The 24,583-nt window shown below is 41.0% G+C and overlaps 1 protein-coding gene across 10 annotated transcripts in view; it reads right to left on the bottom strand.

The window, feature by feature from the left end:
- LPIN1 (lipin 1) overlaps positions 1-24,583 on the bottom strand; it is an 84,540-nt gene that overhangs the window by 25,679 nt on the left and 34,278 nt on the right. For 3 of the 10 annotated variants that reach the window (XM_030037486.2, XM_041128870.1, XM_030037491.2), the window contains 9 exons: positions 14,534-14,734; positions 13,102-13,197; positions 11,502-11,836; positions 11,010-11,129; positions 9,305-9,412; positions 5,412-5,541; positions 3,188-3,497; positions 1,582-1,675; positions 39-226 (listed from right to left, as the gene is read on the bottom strand). In XM_030037486.2, the coding sequence (XP_029893346.1) occupies positions 39-226; positions 1,582-1,675; positions 3,188-3,497; positions 5,412-5,541; positions 9,305-9,412; positions 11,010-11,129; positions 11,502-11,836; positions 13,102-13,197; positions 14,534-14,734 (1,582 nt within the window). The other 7 variants (XM_030037493.2, XM_041128872.1, XM_030037492.2 and 4 more) reach the window with 7 other exon arrangements.

Here is a 24,583-nt window from a genome sequence, read left to right on the forward strand (position 1 = left end):
GACAGCACATGCCTGTAATTCAGAAAGTCATTCTGTACCTTTGGTTATTTCTTTGTTGTCAGTAAGGCCTCCACAGAGAGAAATGGCAATGGAGGGCAAATCTCGAATTCCATCCGAGGTACTTTCAACTCCACTGTCAACACCTGAGCTCCCGACAGACTGCGGAGACTGGCTGGCAGACCGCAGCCCCGTGTCATTCGTGTTCTTGCATTGGACATTATCCCCACTGGAAAACAAAAATCAGGAATTCAGTCTTCATGTATTCATTCCCAAATTCACTCCCTTCAACAAACACCATTTACATCTGACACACACTTAGGAAAAAAGAAAGAAAGAAAAAAAAATGTTGCTTGTTTAAATTTTAGGGCAAAAGCAAAGTAGTATAGGCCTCATGTACCCTCAAATATTAAGATCGCTTCTACTTGCTCGCCTAAACTAGGCATGTATAATTATAGCTTCACTTATAAATAAGAGATAGGAAAAATAAGACAATAAACTGTACAACCTTAGTAGACAAAATAATGCTACTATAAGCAGAGTTTATACTATTAGAACCGTTCCCACACAGGAACAAGAATAAACATATTAGTTTATTATTTAATTTATATTAATTATATAAACTGATAGCTAAACCCAAAACAAAGGATGTGTATGTGCGTATTTGTATGCCACGTATATATAAATAAAATAATCTACATATAAACTACTAGGATTAAAATTTTAAGAACCAATAAATCACTATACCCACTTAAAATCTGTGTATAGATGAGATCATTATTACAAAGTGCAGGCTCATCAAACTCTGCAATCCATTCCAGATTTATATGAATGTATTTGAGAAAAGAATTTAATCCAACTTTTTTTCTCCATATTGCTATTCTTTCTCAGTTTTATTGAAATGCTAATATTACAACAGCTGAGTTTAAGCAAGCAAGAAAGAAAAATAAAATATGCCAGCTACTTTAGTTGTTGCTCAATGACTTTAGTCAAATGACTAGCGTAAGATGTGGAAAGTGGACTATAAATGTTATGAGAGACTCTAATAAAGATCAGAACAAGTTGGAAATTGTATGTTCAGGGTGCAATATTTTCATAAATCAATCTGTCATGCGTCTTCCAAAAATTATTTTCTAACATTCATATTTATAGGTGATCACTCACAGAAGAACAACATCGGAGCAATAATTTTGTGCTAATACTGTTAACAGTAAGATATGTTCTTCATGGTAATAAGCAAGGACATGGGGATAAAAATATCCCAAGGCCAACTGCTCTCCCAGGGCATGTGAGTAACACTCACAAACATCAGTGTACATTACATAACAACACACAATCAATATATGATGCTTAATTGACCAAAACAGAAAATCTGTTTCAAGCACACTTCTCAGGCCCAAATACAGAGCCTTCCAAAAGCTCTAATATTCCTCTCTACAGAGCTTTATTTTCCTTCTGCCTTCACCTCTGCTTGGACTCTGAAAAAAAGGTCTTATCTGGTTGGCAATGAAGAGTTTGTGATCTAAATCTGGAAGGTGACAAGAACTCTTTAAATAGTAAAAATATAAAGCAAAGGACTTATACTTCTTCGGGAAATAAAGTGCAGCAACTTCTGGATCCATGTCAGTGAGGTCATCTAAATAGACACCATCAGCACCAAGATGCCGGCTTCGTTTGTCTGTAAAGGATGGCACAAATAAGCCTATTAATAAGCATTTTCTGAGTAACAAGCCAGAACTGTTATTACTGTTTAACTATTCATTTTAAGATTGAGAAACCAGACAAGTTATAACAGTTTTTGAACTGTATTTGTATAAAATGGCAAAAATTTCAAAACAAGTTGCTCATAAACATTGTTCAGACTTTGAATACACAAAATGGGATAGCAGAGGACTAGTTTTGAGATACGCTGAAGCCACCCTGTCCCAGACAAGACCACTCGGAATTAGAAGTCAGTGGTCACTGTAGGAAAACAGCAAAAGGAAAACTTTCTGAGTATTTGCATAGGCCTGTTATGACAGTAAGGCAATCAGAGCATTTAATATCCGAGAACAAATCTTCAATCCCCCCTTGCAAAAGGGAAATAAAACAACAGACTATACTAGAGTCGCTAATACACTATAACTGTCTTGTTATGGAGACAACTCTCTGTTCAGCACATACAACTGATGTGTTGTGTGTGCACATGCACCATTGCAGGGGACAAGACAACCCTCCTAGGTCTTTCACTAGTACCAACACACAGAGTCATCACTGTCCTGTTGTTGCTGGTACATCTAGACAAGTAAGCACTGTAAGGCCAAAATCTAATTTGGAATTCATTCTAAAACCCAGGACTTCTCACTGTCCCAGTTTCCAACATCAAACATCAGAAAAGCAATCAGAAAAAAAGTTATGTAAAGACTGAATAGTAAGCAGAGTAACACTGTCATTTTTTTCTTCAAAGACAGTGGAATGCATGGGGAAGTAGCCAAGAAACTTGTATGTTTACTGATTAAAAAGCAGCTGCACAAACTAGGCTTATATAGGGCTTACATAATTATAAAGAATAGTCAGAGCTCTAAAACATAATATTTGTAAGCAAATAAATTTCATGTGAAGATTGTAACACTGACTATAAAATACCATGGATATAGAGCCCAGACATTAAGAAGTAGAAAAGCAGACGGTGTTACACTTCACAAATTCAGGACAGGACATGTACCACACAGAACTGAAATTGCTCAGGCGAAACAAAAGCACCTTATTTTATGGCAATTCTGTTGTTTGTGCAAAAGACATACTATAACATTGTACTAGAGCAGAGAGGTTCCACAATTACCAGCAACACGTAACAACTCCAAACGTAGTCAGAGCAGCTGAAGCAGCAGATCTACAGTGTGCTTGTACCAAAAAGTGAAATCTCTCAATCTGCCAAATATTGATGAATTTGGAGCAAGTTTTGCAGTCTTGCTCATATGCGCAGAGCTACCAAAAATCCCGAACCAAGGAGAATCTTCTTACTACATGGCTCCTGTGAACAGCCTGCTGCACAGCTCAGGTTTTGAAGGTTCTTTCGAAAGCTTATTCCTTTCTAGATCTGAAAGTGCCTTCAGGGCACAGATTAATTTATATGGCAATGAGGTGCTTTATCACCAGGAAATTTAAAGACAAAATCATACATATAAAAGTGCAGAATCAACAGCTTTACCTTTCTTTCTGGAAGGGGAATCTGTCTTGCCAGCTGGTTGGGCTGAGCAAGCTGCAGCTTGTTTTATTTCTTCACTGGCAGGCAACGGTGGTACAGCTGCTCCTGAAGACTCTGTCTCTGGCTTATTTGTCTCAGCTGGTAAGGGCTCACTTTCATCAGCAGTTGCTGCATCTGCTTGTCCAAGGGCAGGTAGAGGAGACACAGTGTTAAACTCCTCTATAGGAGAACTTTGGATGACCCGAAAGTGAGTGCTTTCAGAAGGATTTACATCCACCACACTAGGTTCCTTTGCTTTGAGCAGAGAACTGGCCTGTGAGGAAAAATAAACAGATTGCTATAAAAAACAAAAAAGCTCTTAAATGCAACAGCCAGAGTTTAACCTGTTTTGTTCACTCCATTGAGATCAGACTCTCAAGGTAACCAACCACAGCAGAAAGCCACCACTAACTGAGGTGGAGACTACAGCGTAGTAAAGACTTCTCTGCTGTGTGTTTGCTTGCACAAAATTCATCTGTATCTTGCGGCCAGGAAAGATTTGCTCTGCAATGGGCTCTACAGTCTTCATTTCCCACTCACCTGCCCGGGAGCACATCACAGCTCCCACCCTGCCCTCCTCCCTTCCTGCACAAATCCTAGCTTTTCTTCAGATGCTAACCCTGACAAACATGAGAAGGGAGCACAGACTGGAGTCCTTACACAATCTTGGAGACCAGGACAGGGGAACACTGTCGTTCATCTATACCCCAGATTTAGATTTTAAATCACTTTATAGGAACAATTCTAGATCTTCTCTTAAGTGTGGGACAGGAGGTTTTCTTACAGAGGGGAGCTGAACTCCTACAGCAGCAGCTTTATAGCTTCTATAACCTTCCCATCATAGCACACAAAGATCAACAGCATCCAAAGCATAACTCCCAGTTCAGGTATGGCCAGACCAACTCTGAATAGCTTGGCTAGGGACATAGGCAGGGACTGCAGAGGGAAAAGCCTCCAGAAATAAGATTTGCAATACACACCAGGTTGTGTGACTGGGATAAAAATGAAACACCCAAATCTACTAACTGGAACCCTAAATTCTAGACTGGAAACGCCAATTTGAAACTCCTGCCTGGACCTGTGCACTTGAATCAGCTCTACATACAGAAAACAGCTCCCAATTTTCTTGTAATATACATAAGGAGAAGAATAATGCAGAGGTGATGGGACAGCTCATCTTTGGCCTACTAAAGAAGAGGCCAGAGCTCTTCTGAAGGAATGAAGAGTTCTGGATTTCCATGCCTGCTTTTGTCACTAGCTACCACCAGTGAATTAAAGATAAATTATAACAGTGCCTTTATATTTCTGGTGCCACCACCAGAACACAGAAGTCTTCTTTCTGAGGAGGATACCCACTTCCCTGGCCTGCAAAGCAGAATTTTGTTTCTTTATACTGTTCCTGACTCCATCATTCCTGCAGTCCTTTTTGCAGAGAATCCAACCCTCAGAAGAAGGGGCCAAATCCTGCACCTTCCCTGCCCCCATAGTTGCAGTATTTCACTGGAACCTGACCTTAATTTCTTGCACCCCGAGGCAGGTGTAAACCCTAAGTCTCCCCTTTCCTGTATGAACGCTCTGACTCCACAGCTATCACAAGGAGCTGACCTGCAGCGTACGCAGCTGCACATGGCTACTGTGCAGCACGGGAGACGCTGCTGCTGGCACACTACAGATCCTGCCACCTAACCGGGCCAAACGGCTTCAGGCAGGAGACAGGCACCAAGCCAGTCGGCTCAGCCAAGAGAACAGCACGTCTGGGCACACAGAGATACAGAACTGCAGGTGTTTCTGGATGCTTATGTACTCAAGCAACCGATTTTAATTTTTGTGAATCATGCTGCAAACGCCAAGCACCTAATTTCCATCTAAGACCATTTATGAATTTCAATGATTTACCAAAGGACATTGGATTTGATTTTATATGTTATTTAAGCTTCTAACTTTTACAAGACTAGGTCTCAGGAACTTCCTTCATTTTCAACTGTGTATCATCAGTGTTGAGTACATCTATGGCACAAGGTACCTTCCTGTACCTCCTAAGGAGCAAGATGCAATTCTTACATAAAACATTGCAATTTTATGTAAAAACAGGATCCGTTCCCTCTTCAGCAGTCTGCAATAAAATAAGCCTGCGCCCCATTAAAGCACACTAGATGCTAGCAGGAATTAAACAAATTATGTTGGGTACCTTTGCAGCCTGGGGTAGCTCTCCCCATGCCCAGTGCATGTGGGGATTATTCTTCAGTCCACTTCTGTCCGTAGGTTTACTGACTAATTCCGAGTCACTCTGAGGAGTAGGAGGGCGTGAACCTGATGGGCTGAAGAAAAACAAACGAAAAATACTACAAAACCAAAAGTAACCACAATGCACTAAGCGCTTTCCAAACTGATATCCACCAGCCCAAAGCATTGAAGATCTAAATTATCATTAGCCAACTGAAAGTGGGAAAGCATGGAAAAACAATTTAAACAGTTCAGGATCCTCTTAGACCAGCATTCAGAGGTCTCATCCATTTTTTTGTAAGTGCTGTCACAGAAAGAGCATTAAGAAGCTGAAAGAGATGGAACAAGAGCACTGGACCTCAACATTTCAGGATTTTTATTTTTCTGTGTGGCAAAAAGAGTGGGGATGGTAGCACCAGCAGTAGATGAATAGATGTTAGTATTGTTATAATGGGTGTGAAGTACAGAAATTACTCAGTCAACAAGACACTTTAACCTTACTAAGTAATAAATTAGTCTAAGGAATCCAGCTGATTACTTCCTTCTACTAACTTGTTCAGTTCTACCCTTACATGCATGTTTATAGGGAAACCAGCAGGAGAGCTATACAAAGAATTTGAGTTCTTCCAGTTCAAAAATATTTAACTGTTTGTTTTGCTGACTACTCAATATAAAATATTCAATAATTAATTAGTAAATTATCAGTTTGTAGCATATTTTTAATGTGGTGAAGTCAATGCGACGTCAAGTCAACCATTAATAAATGATGATTCACTGATTTCGACAAAGGGAAAAATTGTGATTATCTACTCTGCCTTTCTGCATACTGCAAGTCATAGAATTTCACCCAGAACCCCCTGAACAAAGCCCATTATTTTTTGTCTGAACCATAGCATATCTTTAGTATACTTGTGCAGTCCTGATTTAAAAACTACAAGCAACAGAAGAATCTACAACATTCCTAAATCAAAGGTCCAAACTGAGTTACCTTCACTCTCAAAAACAAAAGGCTTCCTACATTTAATACAAATTCTTCATTTATTCTTTACCTTCTTCTGGATAAACTGAATATCCAAACCAGTTTTGCTCTTTCAATGTAAGGCAGTTTTGTAGAGCTAGATGGTAGGGAATGCATTGGTCACAGGAAAATAATTACTTCAAACTAACACAAAGCAGCTTTTAAAAAAAAAATCTGTGAATTTCACATCTGAAAAAATAGAAACCTAATTATCTACATCATTCTTTGTTTTCATCTATGTTGCAGTAAGATATACTTTGAATATGGACAAATGCTATGCCTTTTTAGCTACAGATAATTACGTTATCTAACTAAACTATAAAATTTATAAGCAATACCGCTTGCTTACAACCTCAGGGTACACGAGAATTATCACTGCAATGTCCTCTTAATTTTAAAGGCCCAAGACCAAATCAGACTGCAAACATGCATCCACAAGGCAAACAGGGGGAAAATTATTTTGTTTCTATAAAAGGATACTAAAGCATTCTCGTTCCTTATATCATCTGGAACATAAGCTGGGATTTTCTATGCCACCCACAAACATTAACACAGGGTTGGTGGCCTCCTGATGAGAGCTGGTTTTCCATTACAGAGGAATACCTTTACTTTTTTCTTCATATGCCATATTGTTGTTTAACACTCAATAGCTACTCTCGCCCACTAATATCATTCTGGAACAGTAACAATAATCTCTGCAGTTTATGGATGCAGATGGCAATTATGTCTACTACAGTCCTGTTTGTATACTTCCTGTTTGTATAGTTCTGCTTCCATATGTAACACCAGATGTCGTCTCCTTTACCAGCACTGGGACTATTTTTGCCGCTATTCACTTCATACTATTGCCACCAAAGTAAAATTAGACTGAAGACTAATAAAGCTCACAATCACATTCCTTTAAATATTTTTAACTCAGTTAGGTCAAATTAAATCCTGAACTAATGTTATGCTTGCACTAAGGGTCAATAAGGATGAATACCAAGACAGTATCCTGCAAATGCGTCCACAGATCAGACTCAAAATGGGTTCTTTATTCCTTACACCACCAAGACATTTGTCTTGGGTTGAACTATGCCTTGCAATTCCCCTGTCCTTAAGTTAGGCACTGACCCAGCCCAGCTGAAATTCTCTTGCCTTACATAGATTGCCAAGATACTGCAGATCAAACTAGAGCCACCCATCCTGTCAACACTGCACAAGAAGGAAGGAAAATTTCAGTTCAGTCATTCAGATCAAGATATCTGATTCACATCCCATAAATGCTGAATATTTGTGTCACAGTCCTTTCTATTCCTTAACAGCTATGATTGCACTTAATGTAATCCAATGCTAAAGAATTAGGAACTTGGCCTGTAGTTGGAAGTTCTGCAATAGAAAACCACGCTGATCTTTGCAGTGTTTCCCACTGAAAGCAGAGAGCCCTGAGAAAGCAGCAATGTACCTGAGAAAAAGTCCTGTCTTGAGGCCAAATAAACCGAGAAAAGACAGTCAGAAGGAAAGAGGCCTACCTCACATACATGTCACAACAATAGCCGAGAGCCTCTGAACCTCCTTTGAGGTGGCCATAATAGAGTTTCTTATTTCACATAGAGGAAAACAGTTGCAGACACAGAGGTGGCTTTACTCAGGCAAGTTACTACAAGCACTTTAGCTGTATATCTAGACTGCGGGACAGGTGAACTCCAGAGCAAAGTTCATGAAGCCACCCAGAGCACATCACTGCTCCATCCCAACCTGTGCGCCTGCCTGCCCTTCCCATGAAAAACACCAAGGAGAACAGCCTTGAACGTCCCAGGATCTCACCTTGACTTGGTGTTGCAACATAGTCAGGTTAAAGAGGGCAGCCCTAGAAGCTCTGAAAACCTCAAGATTATCCATTTCGATACAGCCTTAGGCACCTAGTACGGCATCTATGTTGAGATAAGCAATGAGCAATTTAGCCAGATTTATTACTCAACGCTTCTCCAGCATTAATGGAGAATTGTAGAGGTCATATTCAGACACCTACTTTACATTTTTTAACTGAGTTGCTGTGACTTCTTTCCACTGACTTAGTGGAGAGAAAGGGCCTGGCTGCAGAATCTTGAGACATCTCGAACTTAAGATATCATAAAAAGTGTTTGTATCCACTTTTAGCTCTGTAGAAAATAGCCCACAGTCAGAGCAAAGGCTTAAGTCTGGGTTTCCTAAACCTTAGACAAAATGCCTTTATCTGTTGTGTCATCTTTACTCTATAAGATGCTACCCCACTGCAATCCAACAGTACAGAAAGTCTTCCCCTCCCCCAAACCAAGGAAAAAGGAAGAGAAGTTCTCTTTTGGTACTGGGCTCCTCCCACTATAAGTTCTGCACTCCTTATAGCTCACTTACTCTCCTAGGCCTTTGTTTTGCTTTTACTTTTGCAACCTATGCACAAGCAAACAACTCAGGAAAACCATGGGATAAAAACGTCATAAAATATACACTGACTGTAAAAAGCCACATGGAAATGTCAATCTTCAGAGGAATGTAAGCTTTCACTAGCTAAGTTCTTCTTTTTTTTTTTTTTTTTTTTAATCATCTTCAGTCTTAAACCAGGTTTTCTTTGGCCTCATTTTATATTGGCCACCCTCATTCAACAGATGATTCATCAAGGTAACTTACCTCCAGTCAACGCCCACAAAGCAGCAAGCAGAGGAAGTGGTTTTCAATGTCACTTTCTTTCAAAGTGTCTGGGTTAGCAATAAGTGCAGTTATAAGTTCAACAAAGTTCACATACTATTAATGTGTTAGAAGTGTATTAATGTGTTAAAAGGATTAAAGAGCAGCCCAGAAAAGAGGGAGAACAACTGTTCTACCTGTCTGGAGAAGAAAAGTGAGAAGGTTGTTGAGGACAAGAGTTAGACAGGCCTCCATCTGCTGGAACAGTGAGAAGAGAGGATTGCCCTGTGCAATCTATAGGCTTACTGGACAGCACAGCATGTTGGTAGAAAGAAAAACAGGGTGTCATTATTCACAAGTGCTGATTAACATAAGCTCATTGTGCACTAACTACATGAATGCTGAATTTACATCTAGAGTTTTCAAAATCCAGAATACTGCAATCAAGAAACAAACAGAACAGTTCAAAAAGCCATCAAAGGGGCAGGGTATTGACACATGCTATCACCAGACTGGTGAAGCTAATCACATTAAGCTTTACAGTCAGTGGAGAAAGTTTCTTCCAGAATGCAATTCAAAACATTTAAATTAAGCCCTTGCTCTGAAATAATCTCCTTGCCCTCCCTTCCTCTGCCCCTCAACTACAGAGGCAGTATATTGAGATTAGACTACTTAGGATAAGGCCTTGTGAATATCACTCCAGTCCAACAGTCTGCATGGAGGATGTGGGGCACGTGCACGGGAGCACACACACACAGAGACTTCATTGGAATTATAATGCAATACACATTAAGCGAAAAATTGTCATTTTTTGACAGCGTTCCACAGACAAAAGAAAGGAGGTCCAAACTGATCTGTTTTGACATCAAAGGTCTACATATGCACACAAATACACATACAGGAAAAAGTAAGCAAATTACTGTATGTGTTCTTTTCACACAATAACTATTTCTATCTAACTGTGCAATTCAACAGATTATCTATGAAAGTGACACAAAAAAGCTCATATTCTCATTCATGACAAAAAAAAAAAAATCTTATTTTTATAAATCAACTCCAATCTTGCAAGTTCTTAAAAGGATTACACCCAAAGTACTAGAGATTTATATGCCTGCATTCACTGAAGTTCTTACAAGGTGTGTGCATCAGGCAAAGATTCAGATTTCACAAAATGTTCATCCTCTCTACAGTATTTATATGCAGTGACATTAACAGATATATTCTTCAGAATTTGTGGACCTGCATTTGTATGCATTCATTTGTTGAATCAAGGACAAAGCTAACCTGAAGTTTTTGTACACTATCTGATTTCAACTATAGAAAGCATTCATCTACTAGTCAACAGTGACCATGTTTGATACCAAAATTTTTAGTAAGACTCCATATAGCACTAGCATATAGGACATTAATGGAAAGAGGAAGTGTCCTGGGTTCAGCTGGGATAGAGTTAATTTTTACAGGAACCTGGGAGGTGGGGGGGCATAGCCGGGGCAGCTGACCTGAACTAGCCAAGGAGCTATTCCATACCATGTGACATCATGCTCAGTATATACATGGGGAGTGGGTCGGGGGGAGGGCTCTCCTGCTCTCGACTTTCGGTGGGGGAAGGGGCGGAGCGTCGGGTCCCGGGTGGTGAGCAGTTGCACTGTGCATCACTCTTTTCTGTATACTCTTTCATTAGTACCGTCGTTGTTGTTGTAACTTTTTTTGCGTTGTCCCAGTAAACTGCCCTTATCCCAACCCTCGAGGTTCCAGTTTTTTTCCTTTTCTCTCCTCCGTCTCCCCCCTGTCCCACCGGAGGGGGCGGGAGGAGTGAGCGAGCGGCTGCGTGGTCCTTTGTTACCGGCTGGGCTGAAACCACGACAGGAAGATTATTTAGAACTGTACTATCAGAAAAAGTACCTTTGAAGAGGTGACCATTCTCCATCTGAATGAGGATAAGATGCAGACTGAGAAAACGTAGAAACGGCAGGAGCTTTTATGTCAGACACGTCATCAACAAACACATCTGGAACAGGGATCCTGGGTATAGGGAAAGACGTGACATTTAAAAACCATACTTGATTACTGAACTGTCATATACTTCAGATAACAAAAAAAACCCTATTGCAGAGAAGAATTACTATAACCTGAACTAAAAGGAGATAGAGAAATGTTATCTGATTCACACCTTCTAGTTCACAGCATGATGGGGGATTGTTCTCACGTTTTCAATGTCATTTTCATTATTTTTGTTACTAACATTCCCAATAGCTTTCTAGCCTAAAGCTTTTTCTTTAAGAAACATGTTCATCAGCCATGTGAACTGACTTAGAAATTACTGTTAGAATGTATGGAACGGAACATTAACCCAGCAGAAGGTTTCCATTACTTATCTCAATTCCACTGTGATACCTTAAATTGTCCAATGGTTCTTTTTCTTCCTCTGAGCTAATCTCTATAGGAAACATGTCTTCATCTTCTGATGTGTCTCCATTGTCTTCTCTTTTTAAGCTGTCTATTTTATGGGTAGACTTCCTCCTCTTTTTCCTCCTTTTTTTCACAGAGCTACAGACTGGTGACGTTTCAGTAGAAGGCTGGGATCCGTGGGCTTGGACTGGTACTTGTGAGGATGCACTAGTGTCCAGGTTTCTTATCCTGTCTATGGAGTTCCTCTTCAGCTGAGCTTCCATTAAAGCAGTTCCCTCAGACAGAATGGGAGATGTAGAGAGATGATAAGGAATTACCTCCTGAAAAAGAAAAAATTCAAACCATGCAACGTATTAGTTCTTCCACCGGTCATAAATCTGGTTCTAAAAATCTATGCACGATTGCCAAAATCTAAGTCATTTATTCCTCAGAAAAGTAACAAAGATTAGACATCTGGATGCTCAGTATGATCCATACAATTTCCATACAGCATATGGAAATTGTTCCATAGCTGCATCTCCTTAGACAAGCCAGGACAATATTCGTAATAAAGAGGATCCTCTGAGCATCCAATATCGGCCAGGTTATGGCATGAGTCTCTATCCACCTGATGCTAGATACAGAGCAGAAACAAAATCCTAGTTTATAACCTGAACATTTTGTAAAATCCAGTCCTCCTTCACAACTCAGACGACAGATAGTAGTCAGATAAGTCAGCAGTTTATAACTAGGTCACACAAACATCCTCTTATTCAGTCATATATATACACATCTCTAGACACTCATGGAAGTATTTCTAGCAATTTTCAGTCACCAATAATTGTTACCACCCAGAAGATTTAAATATAAAGATCAGAAGATTTAAACAAAGATACAGAGATGATAACTGCACATGCACACAGCTCTCACCTGAAAGTAGTAATATAGTATTCCATATAAGAATTTGAAAACTTATCCCACCCTGGACAGTGACAAAAATTATTTGGGATATCTGAAGAGAAATGCCTGTAAAAAGCTTTTCTTATGTTACATTGTGCGTGGACTATTCAAAATTAGTGGGACCATAACTTCCATAGGCTAGTATTTAATCACACAGCTCAACAGCAGGCATTCTCATTTAAATATAATTCCACATGAATAATAGTTGCAAGATCACATCTTTGGTAAGTACCAGAATTACTGTGTGCACAGATGTTTACAGGGCATGTGCACTTTTACTGGCAGTCTGCTGAGTGCATACGTTCAAAGTAGAGATTTCTACAAAAACCAGGTCCATGGACATATTAACATCTGTTGTACACATCTTCGGAGCATGTAAACTCTGTGCATGTTATTTCCGTTCGCTCACTGCCATGCACATAAACTATGATTTATTTTTCAGTTACATGATTACCTTCTTTACATTTTTTCCAATCTCAGCAACTCAAAACCCAAAGTAACTGCATAGTATGGAATTTCCATAGCAGAAAACTGTCCACAAACTTTCAAAACTATAAAATGGGTAAAGGTATATTTTTCAACAAAATTCCTAAACTCAAAACTGACTCTGAATTTTTAACAAATTAGAATTAGTTTTGACTCTCACCTGATCATTATCCATCTCCTGCACAAAAAAGGCCTCTCCATTGTCTCCTAGTTTCATGTGCAAATCTACAGCCTCTCCATTAATTTCTATGTCAACCTGGAAGATAATAAATATATTCTCATATGAAAAAAAAGTTATTTTAGGTACACAGTTCCTGTACAGCTATCCTACTGCTGTCACTGCGCAAATGCTTCTCAGGAAGTGTAGGAAACCTTATAATAAACATAAAATAGTAACTTCTCTGTTTCTCTCCTCACCCCTTCACAAGGCCGTCAATTGTCAAAAAGTTTTTCTAACTCGTCCAGCTCATTGCTCTCTTGCTCCTCTACTCAGGAAGGTTTATAGCCATTATATAAAGTCCTGAATCTTTTAAAGTGTAATTCTGAATGCTTCACTTGCCACACAAATCTTTTTGCTCTTTTAATTCATAGCCTAATTCTGAATTGTGCAAGAAGTACTTCCACATGCAAATACTTAATATACTGCCTTTCAAAGTCATTAAACAGACTTCTTTCTACACTACAAGAAGCACAAATAAGAAAAATTGGTTTATGTTCTCGACACAATTCATGTGTCTATGTCTTCCGCACATTTATCTCGCTGCTATACAGCCCCAACTATTTCCATTTCTTCTCAGGAGGATCTCTCTCTTTGCCTATAACCGTTCTTGCCACCAACTCCATTTTCACTGTATAGGGGTTTTTTTTGAGACTTGGACAAGTCTACATTTATGTTATATTTCAGGATACAGTATACTATTGGCACAGTAACATTTTCAACTCTTATCCATCCTAAATATTGGAATTCCTTTCTGATTTATGTAAGAATTGAACAAAGTCCATGATGACGTTAGGATTTTTCTGCTGAGCAATTATAGCTACATTAGAACCTAGACTATATGTAGTTACAAATTATTTCCTAAAATAATCTGTCATGCACTACTCACCAGCAACTTCGCATCTGTTATCATATTGCCAGGTCACTCAGCCTGGTTACATTTATCTCAAAGTCCTCACTGCTTTTTCTAGCTCCAATTAACCTCCACATTCTGTTACCTAAAAATATTCCTTCATTATTATCTCCCTTTTTGTAACTATCATTGAACACGTTAAACAAAGGGGTCTTAATACACAGTCACTAATGAAATCTAGCATAGGCCCAAATTAGCACATTCCAAATTTTGCTTTATTGAAAATAAATGTTACAACTGTCACGGCTTGTTTTGTTTTTATTATAGTCAATGTCTCACAAATTATGCTTTGAAATGCACGAATCAGTAACAACCATTTTAATTGAACCTTGCCTCAATTTGGGCACTTTATAAAGAGTGTCTAAAGAAAACCTTGACTAGTGTACCACAGAACATTCAGTAATTTTCATGCCATTAGAGTTAACCCACAGACAGAAATATCAAAATTGTCAATTTTCTTACCACTTTCTCCCTAGAGCGCAGAACTCCCATTTTCCCAAAGCGTACATGGAAAGGGGAACACTGAAGATTTCCATCTGGCTGACGTACAACAATTATATCTATACATCCTGACAATGTGGCTGGGTTTAATCCCTTATAGAGCTCCTTCACAGTTACAAACACTTGCCCTGCTAACTGTCCAACGTAATTCATGGTTTGGACCTGAAAGCAAAAGACAGAACAAGTAAGATTTTGATCCCTGCTTTATAGAGACATTTGAGAGACAGAGATTCCAGCAGTGGGGTATTCTCCTGTTTCACAAATTAACAACTTCACATAGAATCAGGATATCCCACCTAATTTACTTACAGCTGATGCATGTTTGTAAAGAGCTATTAAAAGATAAAAGCAAAAAAGACCTTCTAAGTCAGAGAATTATAACAACTTTCAAAAGTTCATAAAATCAGTTGTGTTCAAAACCACTGTCAGACTTTTAGACTCTGCAGCTCATAAATGTCTCCAATTATCTCTGAAGAGAAAAGCATTATTTCCAAAATAACATCTCCTCCTATCATTTATCATGCCCTCAACACCAAATATACTTTTCTCATGTATTCCAACAGGCTTTTAAGGGCAGGGCAAGTGAATGGTTTTAAGCAGATCTAATTTTCCACTACACTGAAGTCAAAGACTATTTTCCTGCTTTACAAGGATTTCTCCCATTAAAAGATTATAATACGCACAATAGATATGCATTAAGGTTTGACAAGCCACCTTTAATAGAGAGCATCTGAACTTTAGAGTGCTTCCCAATGCAACTTTACTGTTCTTGGTTTAAAACAGACTTTTAGTATCAGCAGGTTTATTAAAAATCAGGCATGTGTTGATGGTTGAAGTGATTGACTCTATTTCCCCTGCTCCTGGATTTATTTAGTATTTAGCATTTAGTTTCCTGCTTCTACTCTCTTAATGCACATCCTGTTTATGACCCGTTAATACACTTAGTCCCCTAGATGGGACAGCATGCACACTTAGACACACTTAAAAGTTCAAAAAGTCTTTTAAGGGCTCTCAAAATATGAATTAATTTAAGCAGACACCTTCCTGAACAGTACAGATTTTAAGGACTTCCAGTGTCTATTTTTTGCATTATTTTTCCAACATCTTTTGCAGATTTTAAGATACTGATTTTAGCAAAGTCTTTGTGCACTCAGTATAAAGCATATGCCTCACATACAAGTTCTTTGCTAGGCTGTACTACATCACCTGGACATCAATAAAAGAGACGCTTGCAGGGTAGGCAATGCTAAAACTCCCATTGATGGTGATGAGGACAGCACTGAGCTCAGAATTTGAGAGACAGCCACTGCACTGAGCTACACAGCATGTGTTAATCAGCATCATCTGCTACAATGGAGACTCTCATCTGTGTTCTTTCATAAACAACAAAAAGATGTACGTGAAATGCTGTAGAAATAGCTCCAATTTTTCACTGTGATTTATACTTTAAAAAAAACTTAAAAGAATACAGTGAAAGCATTACAGTAAAAAATTGGACAGTTACGAAATGCTATAATTAAGACTGGTCTCTTCATGCATAGCTGTTCTAATTAATTAATGATCACCTGCATTTTTTTTCCAAAAGTCCCTCCACAAAGCTTTGTTTTCTTCTCTGTTTCTATTGCAATACACGGGTATCAGGACACAAACCATGCTCTGAAGGAAGAATTATTTATGTTCTTTTGGGCTTTATGATAGTCATCACTACATTACCCCTATAAAGCGATGATGGTCACCCCATCTGACAACTGGGGAGCTGAATCACAAAAAGATTAAGATTAAAACCAGGCACCAACTTTGGAAACCAAACAGACTTTTTTGAAGTATTTGGTATACAGGATGTTAACTAATGAAAGAACAATCCCTAAATACTGTTTGGAGAAGCCTTTCTGCACAGCCCTTAATTCAGGCACCTAGCAAGTGCCACCTACTGAAAAGTCAACACATAAAAACTTCATGGCAGAAGGAGCAATTATATTCAGTTCTCCAGCATTCAAGTGGTATTAGCACTTGTGGGCTCTTATTATACGTTAGAAACACACCTTCCTGAATGCAAATCTGATGGTAAGCTGTTTCATAGGAAACTGCACTTGAAACTCATGTCCCACTCCATGCTGTGTCACAGAACAACAGGTTGAACGGACCTCTAGAGGTCACCTGGTCCAAAAATCCACCCAAAGGAGGGCTAACTTGGACCAGGGTGCCCATGGCCTTGGTCCCATTGAGTTCTCAATGTCTTCAAGTATGGAGATTTCTCAGCCTCCCTGCACTCCTGTTCCTATGTTTGCCTGTCCTCACAGCAAAAATTTTCTTCCCAATATCTAATCTAAATTTCCCTTGTTGCAACTTGTGCCTGTTTCCTCTTGTCCTATCACTATGCACCTCTAAGATTCCAGCTCCGTTTCCTCTATACCCCCCAACAGGTAACTGAATACCCTGAAGACTGAACAAAACTAGCTCTCCCAGCCTCTCCTTTTAAATCATAAACTCTTAGCCCCCTAATTATCTTGGTGGCCATCATCTGAACTCTTTAAAAAGCTGGCAGCACACAGGCACAGACGTAAGTTCAGAAGTGAGCCTCCAGGGTGACAGATGGAAGCAAACTTTTAAAATTATCCCTTTGCTTTGGAAAAATAGTTCAGTTTCTATTGGGGATTTTTCTAACTTAAAGCACAATAAGAAACACATTTCTTATTGAGCTATGATTAAAGACGGCTACAACTAGAATCAAAGTTATGTGACATCATTCACCCCAGTTAATGCTTGGTCTGCTGTAGCAACAAAATTTCTAGGTGCAAAACAGCCGCAACTTCCTTGGGGAAGGAGTTGCTGGGACAGTACAAGTACATTGACCCCACTGTTCGGGAGAGTTACAGACAAACAATCTTTCAAATATGAGGACTCACACTTCCTCTTAACAAGTTACACCTGCAGGTCTCCTAAACTCCTACACAGAGACTTTTGCAACTATTCTTGTCCACAACAAATCTTAGCCACAGTGCCCGCCCTGTCTTAGGACACAGAGATTATTTTTATACTCACGAATTTAAAAAGTTAGACACCATTCTCAAGCTCTGAGGTCAACTAGCACAGCACAGCTTGCTTCCATACAGTGAAAATCTCTTATACCTTAAAAAGAAAGTGCCACATTCAAACTGTCAGCTGGTGATGGACACTCCTTTCAAGCTGGGCTGAACCTGGCCAGTACAACAGAAGCACTGCAGGATTAAAAAACAGACTGGGAGACTAATCACATAAACCCTACTTCCTCAGGAAGCCAGACAAAAATGGGTTTATATTTCAAATGTAGGGAACAAAAGATGCTCTAGTTAAAATGGGGGAGAGTTCAGAAATTGGACTCTGATGGATGTAGGCCCTTTACCCTAACTTTTATACATGCCAACCAAAGCTGAGATTGTTTGGAGTCTGAGGTTTGTAAATTTATACTCCGAACTTAAAGTCAGTCCATGCTATGTCAGTACTCCAGGAAACCAACATTCCTCAAACCCCAGAGAGACTGCATGTGGTTTTGGAGCAACATTCTACTCTGGCCACTCCAAGAAGTCTTTCACTTACTAACCAGGCAGCAGCAACTTCAGCAGTAAACATGAGTTTACGTCATGGGTTAAACCCCCAGTGCCTGCGTGTTAATTATACTGAATTTAGTAAAACTCTTGTTCTCATACCATGCTAGTGGACATAGCATAGAATATTTTTTGCTGCTGGGAAAATCCAGAATCCTTTTGATCTAAGCTTGCAGCAAGTGAGAACAGTCTGTACTGCTTCTGTCAGGATTTTCAAATGGCTTGAGTTTTGTTCTTTGCCAGGAGACACTCCACAGCTCTACATTATGCATCCGTTATGAAATTAAAAGTATTTTCTAGTATAATTTTTAATGTCAATTTAACTAGCATCACCTGCCAGGAGGCTCAGAAAATTTCCAACTCTTTTGATAGTTAAAGACAGCGGTCATTTTTCAGAATTGATCATCTCATGGAAAACTAAGTGAAAAATAAACAGCTAGGTGTTCCCTTATTACTTAACTGATTTATTAACTTAGCAAAGATTGACCTAACGAAGTTAATTCTTTAAAGTCCCGCTCTACTGGATGCCACAGTAAGATCAAATGCAATGTCATCTAGATAATCCACCTCTTTCATACATGTACACCAGACTGTGTCCTAATTCCACTGAAAAAGCTAGTAATTGTACCCTTCATGGCCCACTTTTTACAGCCCAGCTCTTCCCCATACCATTTCATCTTTCTTTACTGTAGTTTGTGAAATAAAATACTAAAAGCCATAGGAACTAAAGGCATTTTTTCCTTTTGCAAGACCCAGTGTCTCCTCAGGTGCCACAACAAAATAACAACAGGTTAGATATCCACACACATCCAAATTACTTAGGGATACAAGTGCTATTCAACATGCTCTAAAGATGGACAGTTTTTGAGGGAAAAAAAAAAAAAAACCCAAACCAAAACCAAACATGATTTAGGTAGCATGCTGTATGGGTAATTAAAAACTGTAACACACTTCCACTGGAAGACTGGAAATCTCCAGTACAGAAAAATTGGAAGAGCAGGATTAACATTTGTTGGGACTGGTTTAGGACCAGGCAATTGTAATCTTTGGGACAGAGATTGTCACTGTGCCTGTGTCCAAAGCAGTAAACCAAACCATATCACATCACAGACCCGACCATTACAATTTGGTCACCTATACTCAAATCTATTTAAATTACAAAATCTGCTTCTGGTACCTTTTAGGCATAGGCCAATAAGCACTCTCCCAACAATACCCAGGCACAACTAATGAGATAAGACGGACTGGGGACTAGTCCCATGGCCAGTTAAGAAGTAGTCACCTTTAAAGGTTAAGAGAGCTTTCTAGAATAGATGTGAACAGATGGTGCTAGCTGGTCTGGCCAACAAGAACAGACTTTGGCACCATTTCATTCACTAGCAGAGATGTAACATTTAGGTCCCTTTCAGCCCCTTTTCTCAGGTTCTACAGTTATGACTGCGCACTGGTTTTGTAGGCCATGAGAGTAAGATTTGCAGCAATGGTAAACATAACACAAACCAAATGCTTAGCACAAAGAAAAACAATTGCTCACCACCTGCTGACTGATGCCCAGCCAGTTCCCGAGCAGTGGCCCCCAGTCAGCATTCCCCCAGTTTATATACTGGGCATGACATCACATGGTATGGAATACCCCTCTGGCCAGTTTGGGTCAGCTGCCCTGGCTGTGTCCCCTCCCAACTTCTTGTGCCCCTCCAGCCTTCTTGCTGGCTGAGCATGAGAAGCTGAAAAATCCTTGACTTAGTCTAAACACTACTCAGCAACAACTGAAAACATCAGTGTGTTATCAACATTCTTCTCATCCTAAATCCAAAACACAGCACTATACCAGCTACTAGGAAAGCAATTAACTCTATCCCAGCCGAAACCAGGACAATAAGCACAAAACAAGTCAGCTTTCCTAAGAACTCCTCCTTACAGCTTGCGAAATTGTGAAAGGGAGCCAAAAATTGATGGGTCAGTGTTCAGTTCAAATAAATCGCTGCAGCTCTGCTGCTGACACTGAAACTATGACAGTTTTACAGACCTGATCCATCTGGTCCCCTGATCTGCCCTTGGCTTCTGTTTAGAAGACACAAAGCTTGAGAGAGACCAGACTATAATTAGGAATCACTGTAGCACCTTCAAGAGAATTATTCCTCATTTACAAAAAAGTAAATGACAATATTTCAAAGACTCCTAGGTAAGTGCTTAGTGCCACTTTTTTATTACATATCAAACATTTATTTTCTTGACTCTGAAGCAATTCAGTTTTGTTTGCAGCATTGAACACCAGCTCCCTCTACAGCAATTAATGGAATTTTACTATTGACATATATTTTACCATGAAAAACAGTATCAGAGGTCACGTTCTAAAAAAAGTGATAAAAATGCAGGGGAGAGAAGGAAGTACTTCAGGTGAAGATTCCCTAGATGGATTTCTTCAAAATTAAGCTTACCGCTTCATGTCTGTACCACAACCGTAGTAATGATGACTTAACTACAGAAGCTCATAATAACTAGCATTCTATCATTTTTCAAAAAGGTACTTCTGTTTATTAGTAAATGGTCAACACATTGTAAAGCCACTAATGTCGTGAGACCATCACATTCAAACCTCTTAATATTTTAACTCACTTTGGGTTGGAAACCGAAAATCATTAATCATTAAGAACTTTTGAAAGCCTTTTTCTTAACTATTTGTTAGCTCCTACATCAATCCAACCCAAGGTCACTGTCATGAATTCCCATCCCATTTTCTTGAGTAAATTCCCAGCCAAAACCCCGAAGTTATGCATTTCTCAGAGCAAAAATCAGAGCCTGGATTTACTTTCTCTAGAGGACCAGTGAAGGCACTGCACAGGACTTGAGACCTCAGTTTAGGTCCCTACTTTCCTACAAGATTCCAACACTGTCTTGGGCAAGTTACAAAGGCTTAGATCTTAGAGGGTGTTTAACTTCCATTGGTTTCAAGCGAGGTCTATCACTGTGGCTATATCTCAACTCCAGCATGCCAAGCTCATCAGAGTGAGACATAGACAAGCACTCTCCTCGCATATTCTTTTTCCGGGGAAAGAAAACCTGGATGCATGACCTGGAAGGGAGCCATAAGCAGCCATGACCCTGATTTGGACAAGTTGTTGAGGGAGAACTCCAGAGCACTCTGCTGAGCAGCGTGATTCTGGTTGTTCTGTAAATAGGAGAGCAAACTCTGTCCAAACCTGATGATGTGCACATTTCTTCCAGACATCCCCATAGTCACAGACCACATTCCTGCAGGTGATTTGACAATACATCTGGTCAATCAGGACACAGGTGCAATTCACATGTACATCCCAAATCAAAAAGCAACATGCAGCACATGGCTGGCTCTACACCAGAGTAAGAGCATTTTGCTTCCTGCCAGCCAAATCTCCAGAAATATTTTAGGGTTGGGATTATTCTGGGCTTAGTTCTATTAGGAACTATTTGACTGCTATTCCAAGTTAGCCAAGGCCAGTGCCAAAAACTGTGTCTTCTTATAATGGCCAGAGAGTCAAATGGATCAAATGTCAAACTTATCTTCCAAGCTGCCAGTCCCGCCCAGAACCCACCCACTCACTCACGCTCACTCCAGACTTTGACTATGAGATGACTATTCACTTGGTTCTGGTATTGCACTTTCTTTCAAATAGTCAAAACATTACTTGGTCCAGTACTTCACAAAGTCCCTATAAAAGACAGAATATTTTCTTGAGAGCAGCTGAAATAAAAAATTCAAACTGAAGACTCAAAACTTGCCTGTAATGAACCCTCATGTTCAAACAAAGGGAGGACTGGCCTATAGTACCAGAGTCAGGGCTGGCACTCAAGTGTCCAAGAGAATTATTTCATGGCCAGTTGAAGTGCACAACCATGGTCCCCACACCAACCTCCCAAATTCCCAGCTCTCCCAAATCTTGCCCTGGTGTCAGCACTGAAAACTTACACCACTAAAGCCATACAACAATAATTTCCAGATGGATCAGTGGGATGATCTGACTCACCACATACCCATACAACTGCTAGTATCAACTAAAGAGAGAAGCTGAGAAAGAGTGGGTGGTGGGTAGTACCAGGGACACCTCTTTTGGCATTTCAGGCAATCTTGAAATCATATCTCAAGACTTGTCTCCTCCTCTCCCAGAGATCTCCTGGGAGACCTTCCACATCTCCCTTCAACTCTCTGTGCCTCGGCTTCCCAGCTGTACAGTGCTTCCCTCCTCACAGAGGCACTTTGAGGGAACGTACACAAGGGCTGACACTGCTTTGGACCAACACTGCATAAATAGGATCAAACTTTACAACAAATCGGAAACTACAAACTGATGCCTGAAACCAAGAACTTTTGAAATAACTGGAGAATATATGGTGGTATATACACGGCACGTACTGTGCTGCCCTGTGCTACTGTTCTGATGTCAGAGGAGGAACATAAAAGCACAGCAGTAGCTCTACTCTGTGCTGATACCTCATGTGACTTGGTGTCCTTTCTTTCAGTGGGAGTGGAAAACAAATTTGTTTGTTTGGCTATAACTTTACATGTTCCGCATCTTCAGAGTTTAAAGTAAGCTCTTACTGTATTTTGACTGTTTTCGATGATTGCTGTGTGTATGCGTGTTCACAGATAAACAAATGTGTGTACCTGCACATCCTCAGGTATGGAAAAAGGCCAAAGACTAAAACTTGCCCAACTCCCTTACAAACAGACCACACTAAATCAGGTAAATAGATACTATCATTAGTGAACTGGAGCTATCAGAAAAGCAGAAAGTATCTAAAACCATTAGAAGATATTTTCATGGCTTTATGCCTAAAATCATAACATAATTATGTTGAGTCTTTCCCATCTTATCTCCTTCACTGTCTCCCCACTTTTTCTCCAGTTCTCTTCATGGAATTAAGCTCATTTTACTGTAATAGGAGTACATCCACCTGACTTCTAACTGGGTACACTGATGACAACAAAACCTCATCTATGTACACTAAACATTTGCCGGTATTTGCTTCCTAAGACAGCAGAGACACAGATAAAGCCACACAGAAAATAAAATAAACAAACCACCCCAAAATGCTCTCCAGACGGTGATCCAAATCAGAGGTCAATTGATCTATCAAGCTTGATGACTTTACATGTGAAAGGAAAAATGATCTGCTAGTTAGTCTGCAACATCGATGCTGAGATCCTGTTATTATTACAGGCCTCTACGCAATTCCTCTTTTTGACAGAGATAACAAAAATATTGCACAGTTTTGTCTCCTCCCCGCTCTCCACAAGATACATTCTCTTTTACTTTCTCTTCCTGAAGGTAGAGGAGATACACTAATCAATAGAAAAACTAAGAGCTGTTAGGCGGGGGAATCGCATAAAAGAACCCCGAAATATCTGAAAGTTTAGTTTCATATGTAGTAATTGCCGTACTGCCAGCCAGGCTCTGCTATGCCATTAAATCCCTCTGGCCTGTTACCGCTCTCATTATTCCATCTCAGGGAAAATATTAGCAAAGCAGTGGTACTAATGCATCGATCTGCACCAGCGGTTGCCAGCCATAGGGAGGCAAGATACCACCTCTAACGGAAAAGGGGAAGAGGCGCAGAGGGGGGCACTGGACTCCGCAGGCTCACACAGCTCGGCAGCAGCACGGACCCCACACCGACACCTCCCCGCAGCCGCCCAGCGCGGGGGACCTCCCTCTGAAGGTGAAACAGGAAAGCACCACATCTCCCCTTCCCCTCTAACCCCGTGCACAAAGCGCCGCCAACCCCAGACGAACCCAACAGCTCCGCTGCTTGCTGTCACTCCCACGAACCAGGTTCCTCGGCAAGGAAAAAGCAGGTGCTGCGGGCAGCCGCCCGGAGCCCCGCCAGGACCGGCGGGATGCCCAGGCCGGAGGGACCCGCCGCCTCCAAGGCTCGGCGGGGCAAGCCTGGCCTTGCCTTCCCTTCCCCGCCCAGCCCAGCCCAGCCCAGCGCCGGTGAGCAGCGCTCCCCCTCCTCCCGCCCCCGCAGCGGCCGCCCCGAGCCCCGCCACCCACCTCTGCCGCCTCCCGCAGGCTCCGCTCGCCGCCGCCGCCGCCGCCTTTGTGCGCGCCGCCCGCCGCGGCCACGGGGACGCACCCGGCCGCCCGGCGGAGCCGCCCCGGAGGAGGGACGGCAGCGCCCGGGGAAGGCGGGGCGGGGCGGCCCGGGCCGGCGCTGGAGCTCTCCCGGCCTGACCCGCCTCCCGCCGGGGCACGGCGGCGGCGGCGACGACCCGCACAGCCGGCGGAGCGGGACGCTGCAGCTCCCCGCGGCCAGGACGGGCCGGGCCGGGCCGGCCCCTGCCTGCCTGCCTGGCTACCGACCGCCGGGGGGGCCGGGCAGCGCCGCCGCCGCCCCCCGCATCAGCGGGGCCGATAGCCGGGTGATCGCGTAACGGCCGGCGGGCCGG

This window comes from Aquila chrysaetos, chromosome 15 (genome assembly GCF_900496995.4).
Source record: "Aquila chrysaetos chrysaetos chromosome 15, bAquChr1.4, whole genome shotgun sequence".
In the NCBI taxonomy this organism is placed as follows: Eukaryota; Metazoa; Chordata; class Aves; order Accipitriformes; family Accipitridae; genus Aquila; species Aquila chrysaetos.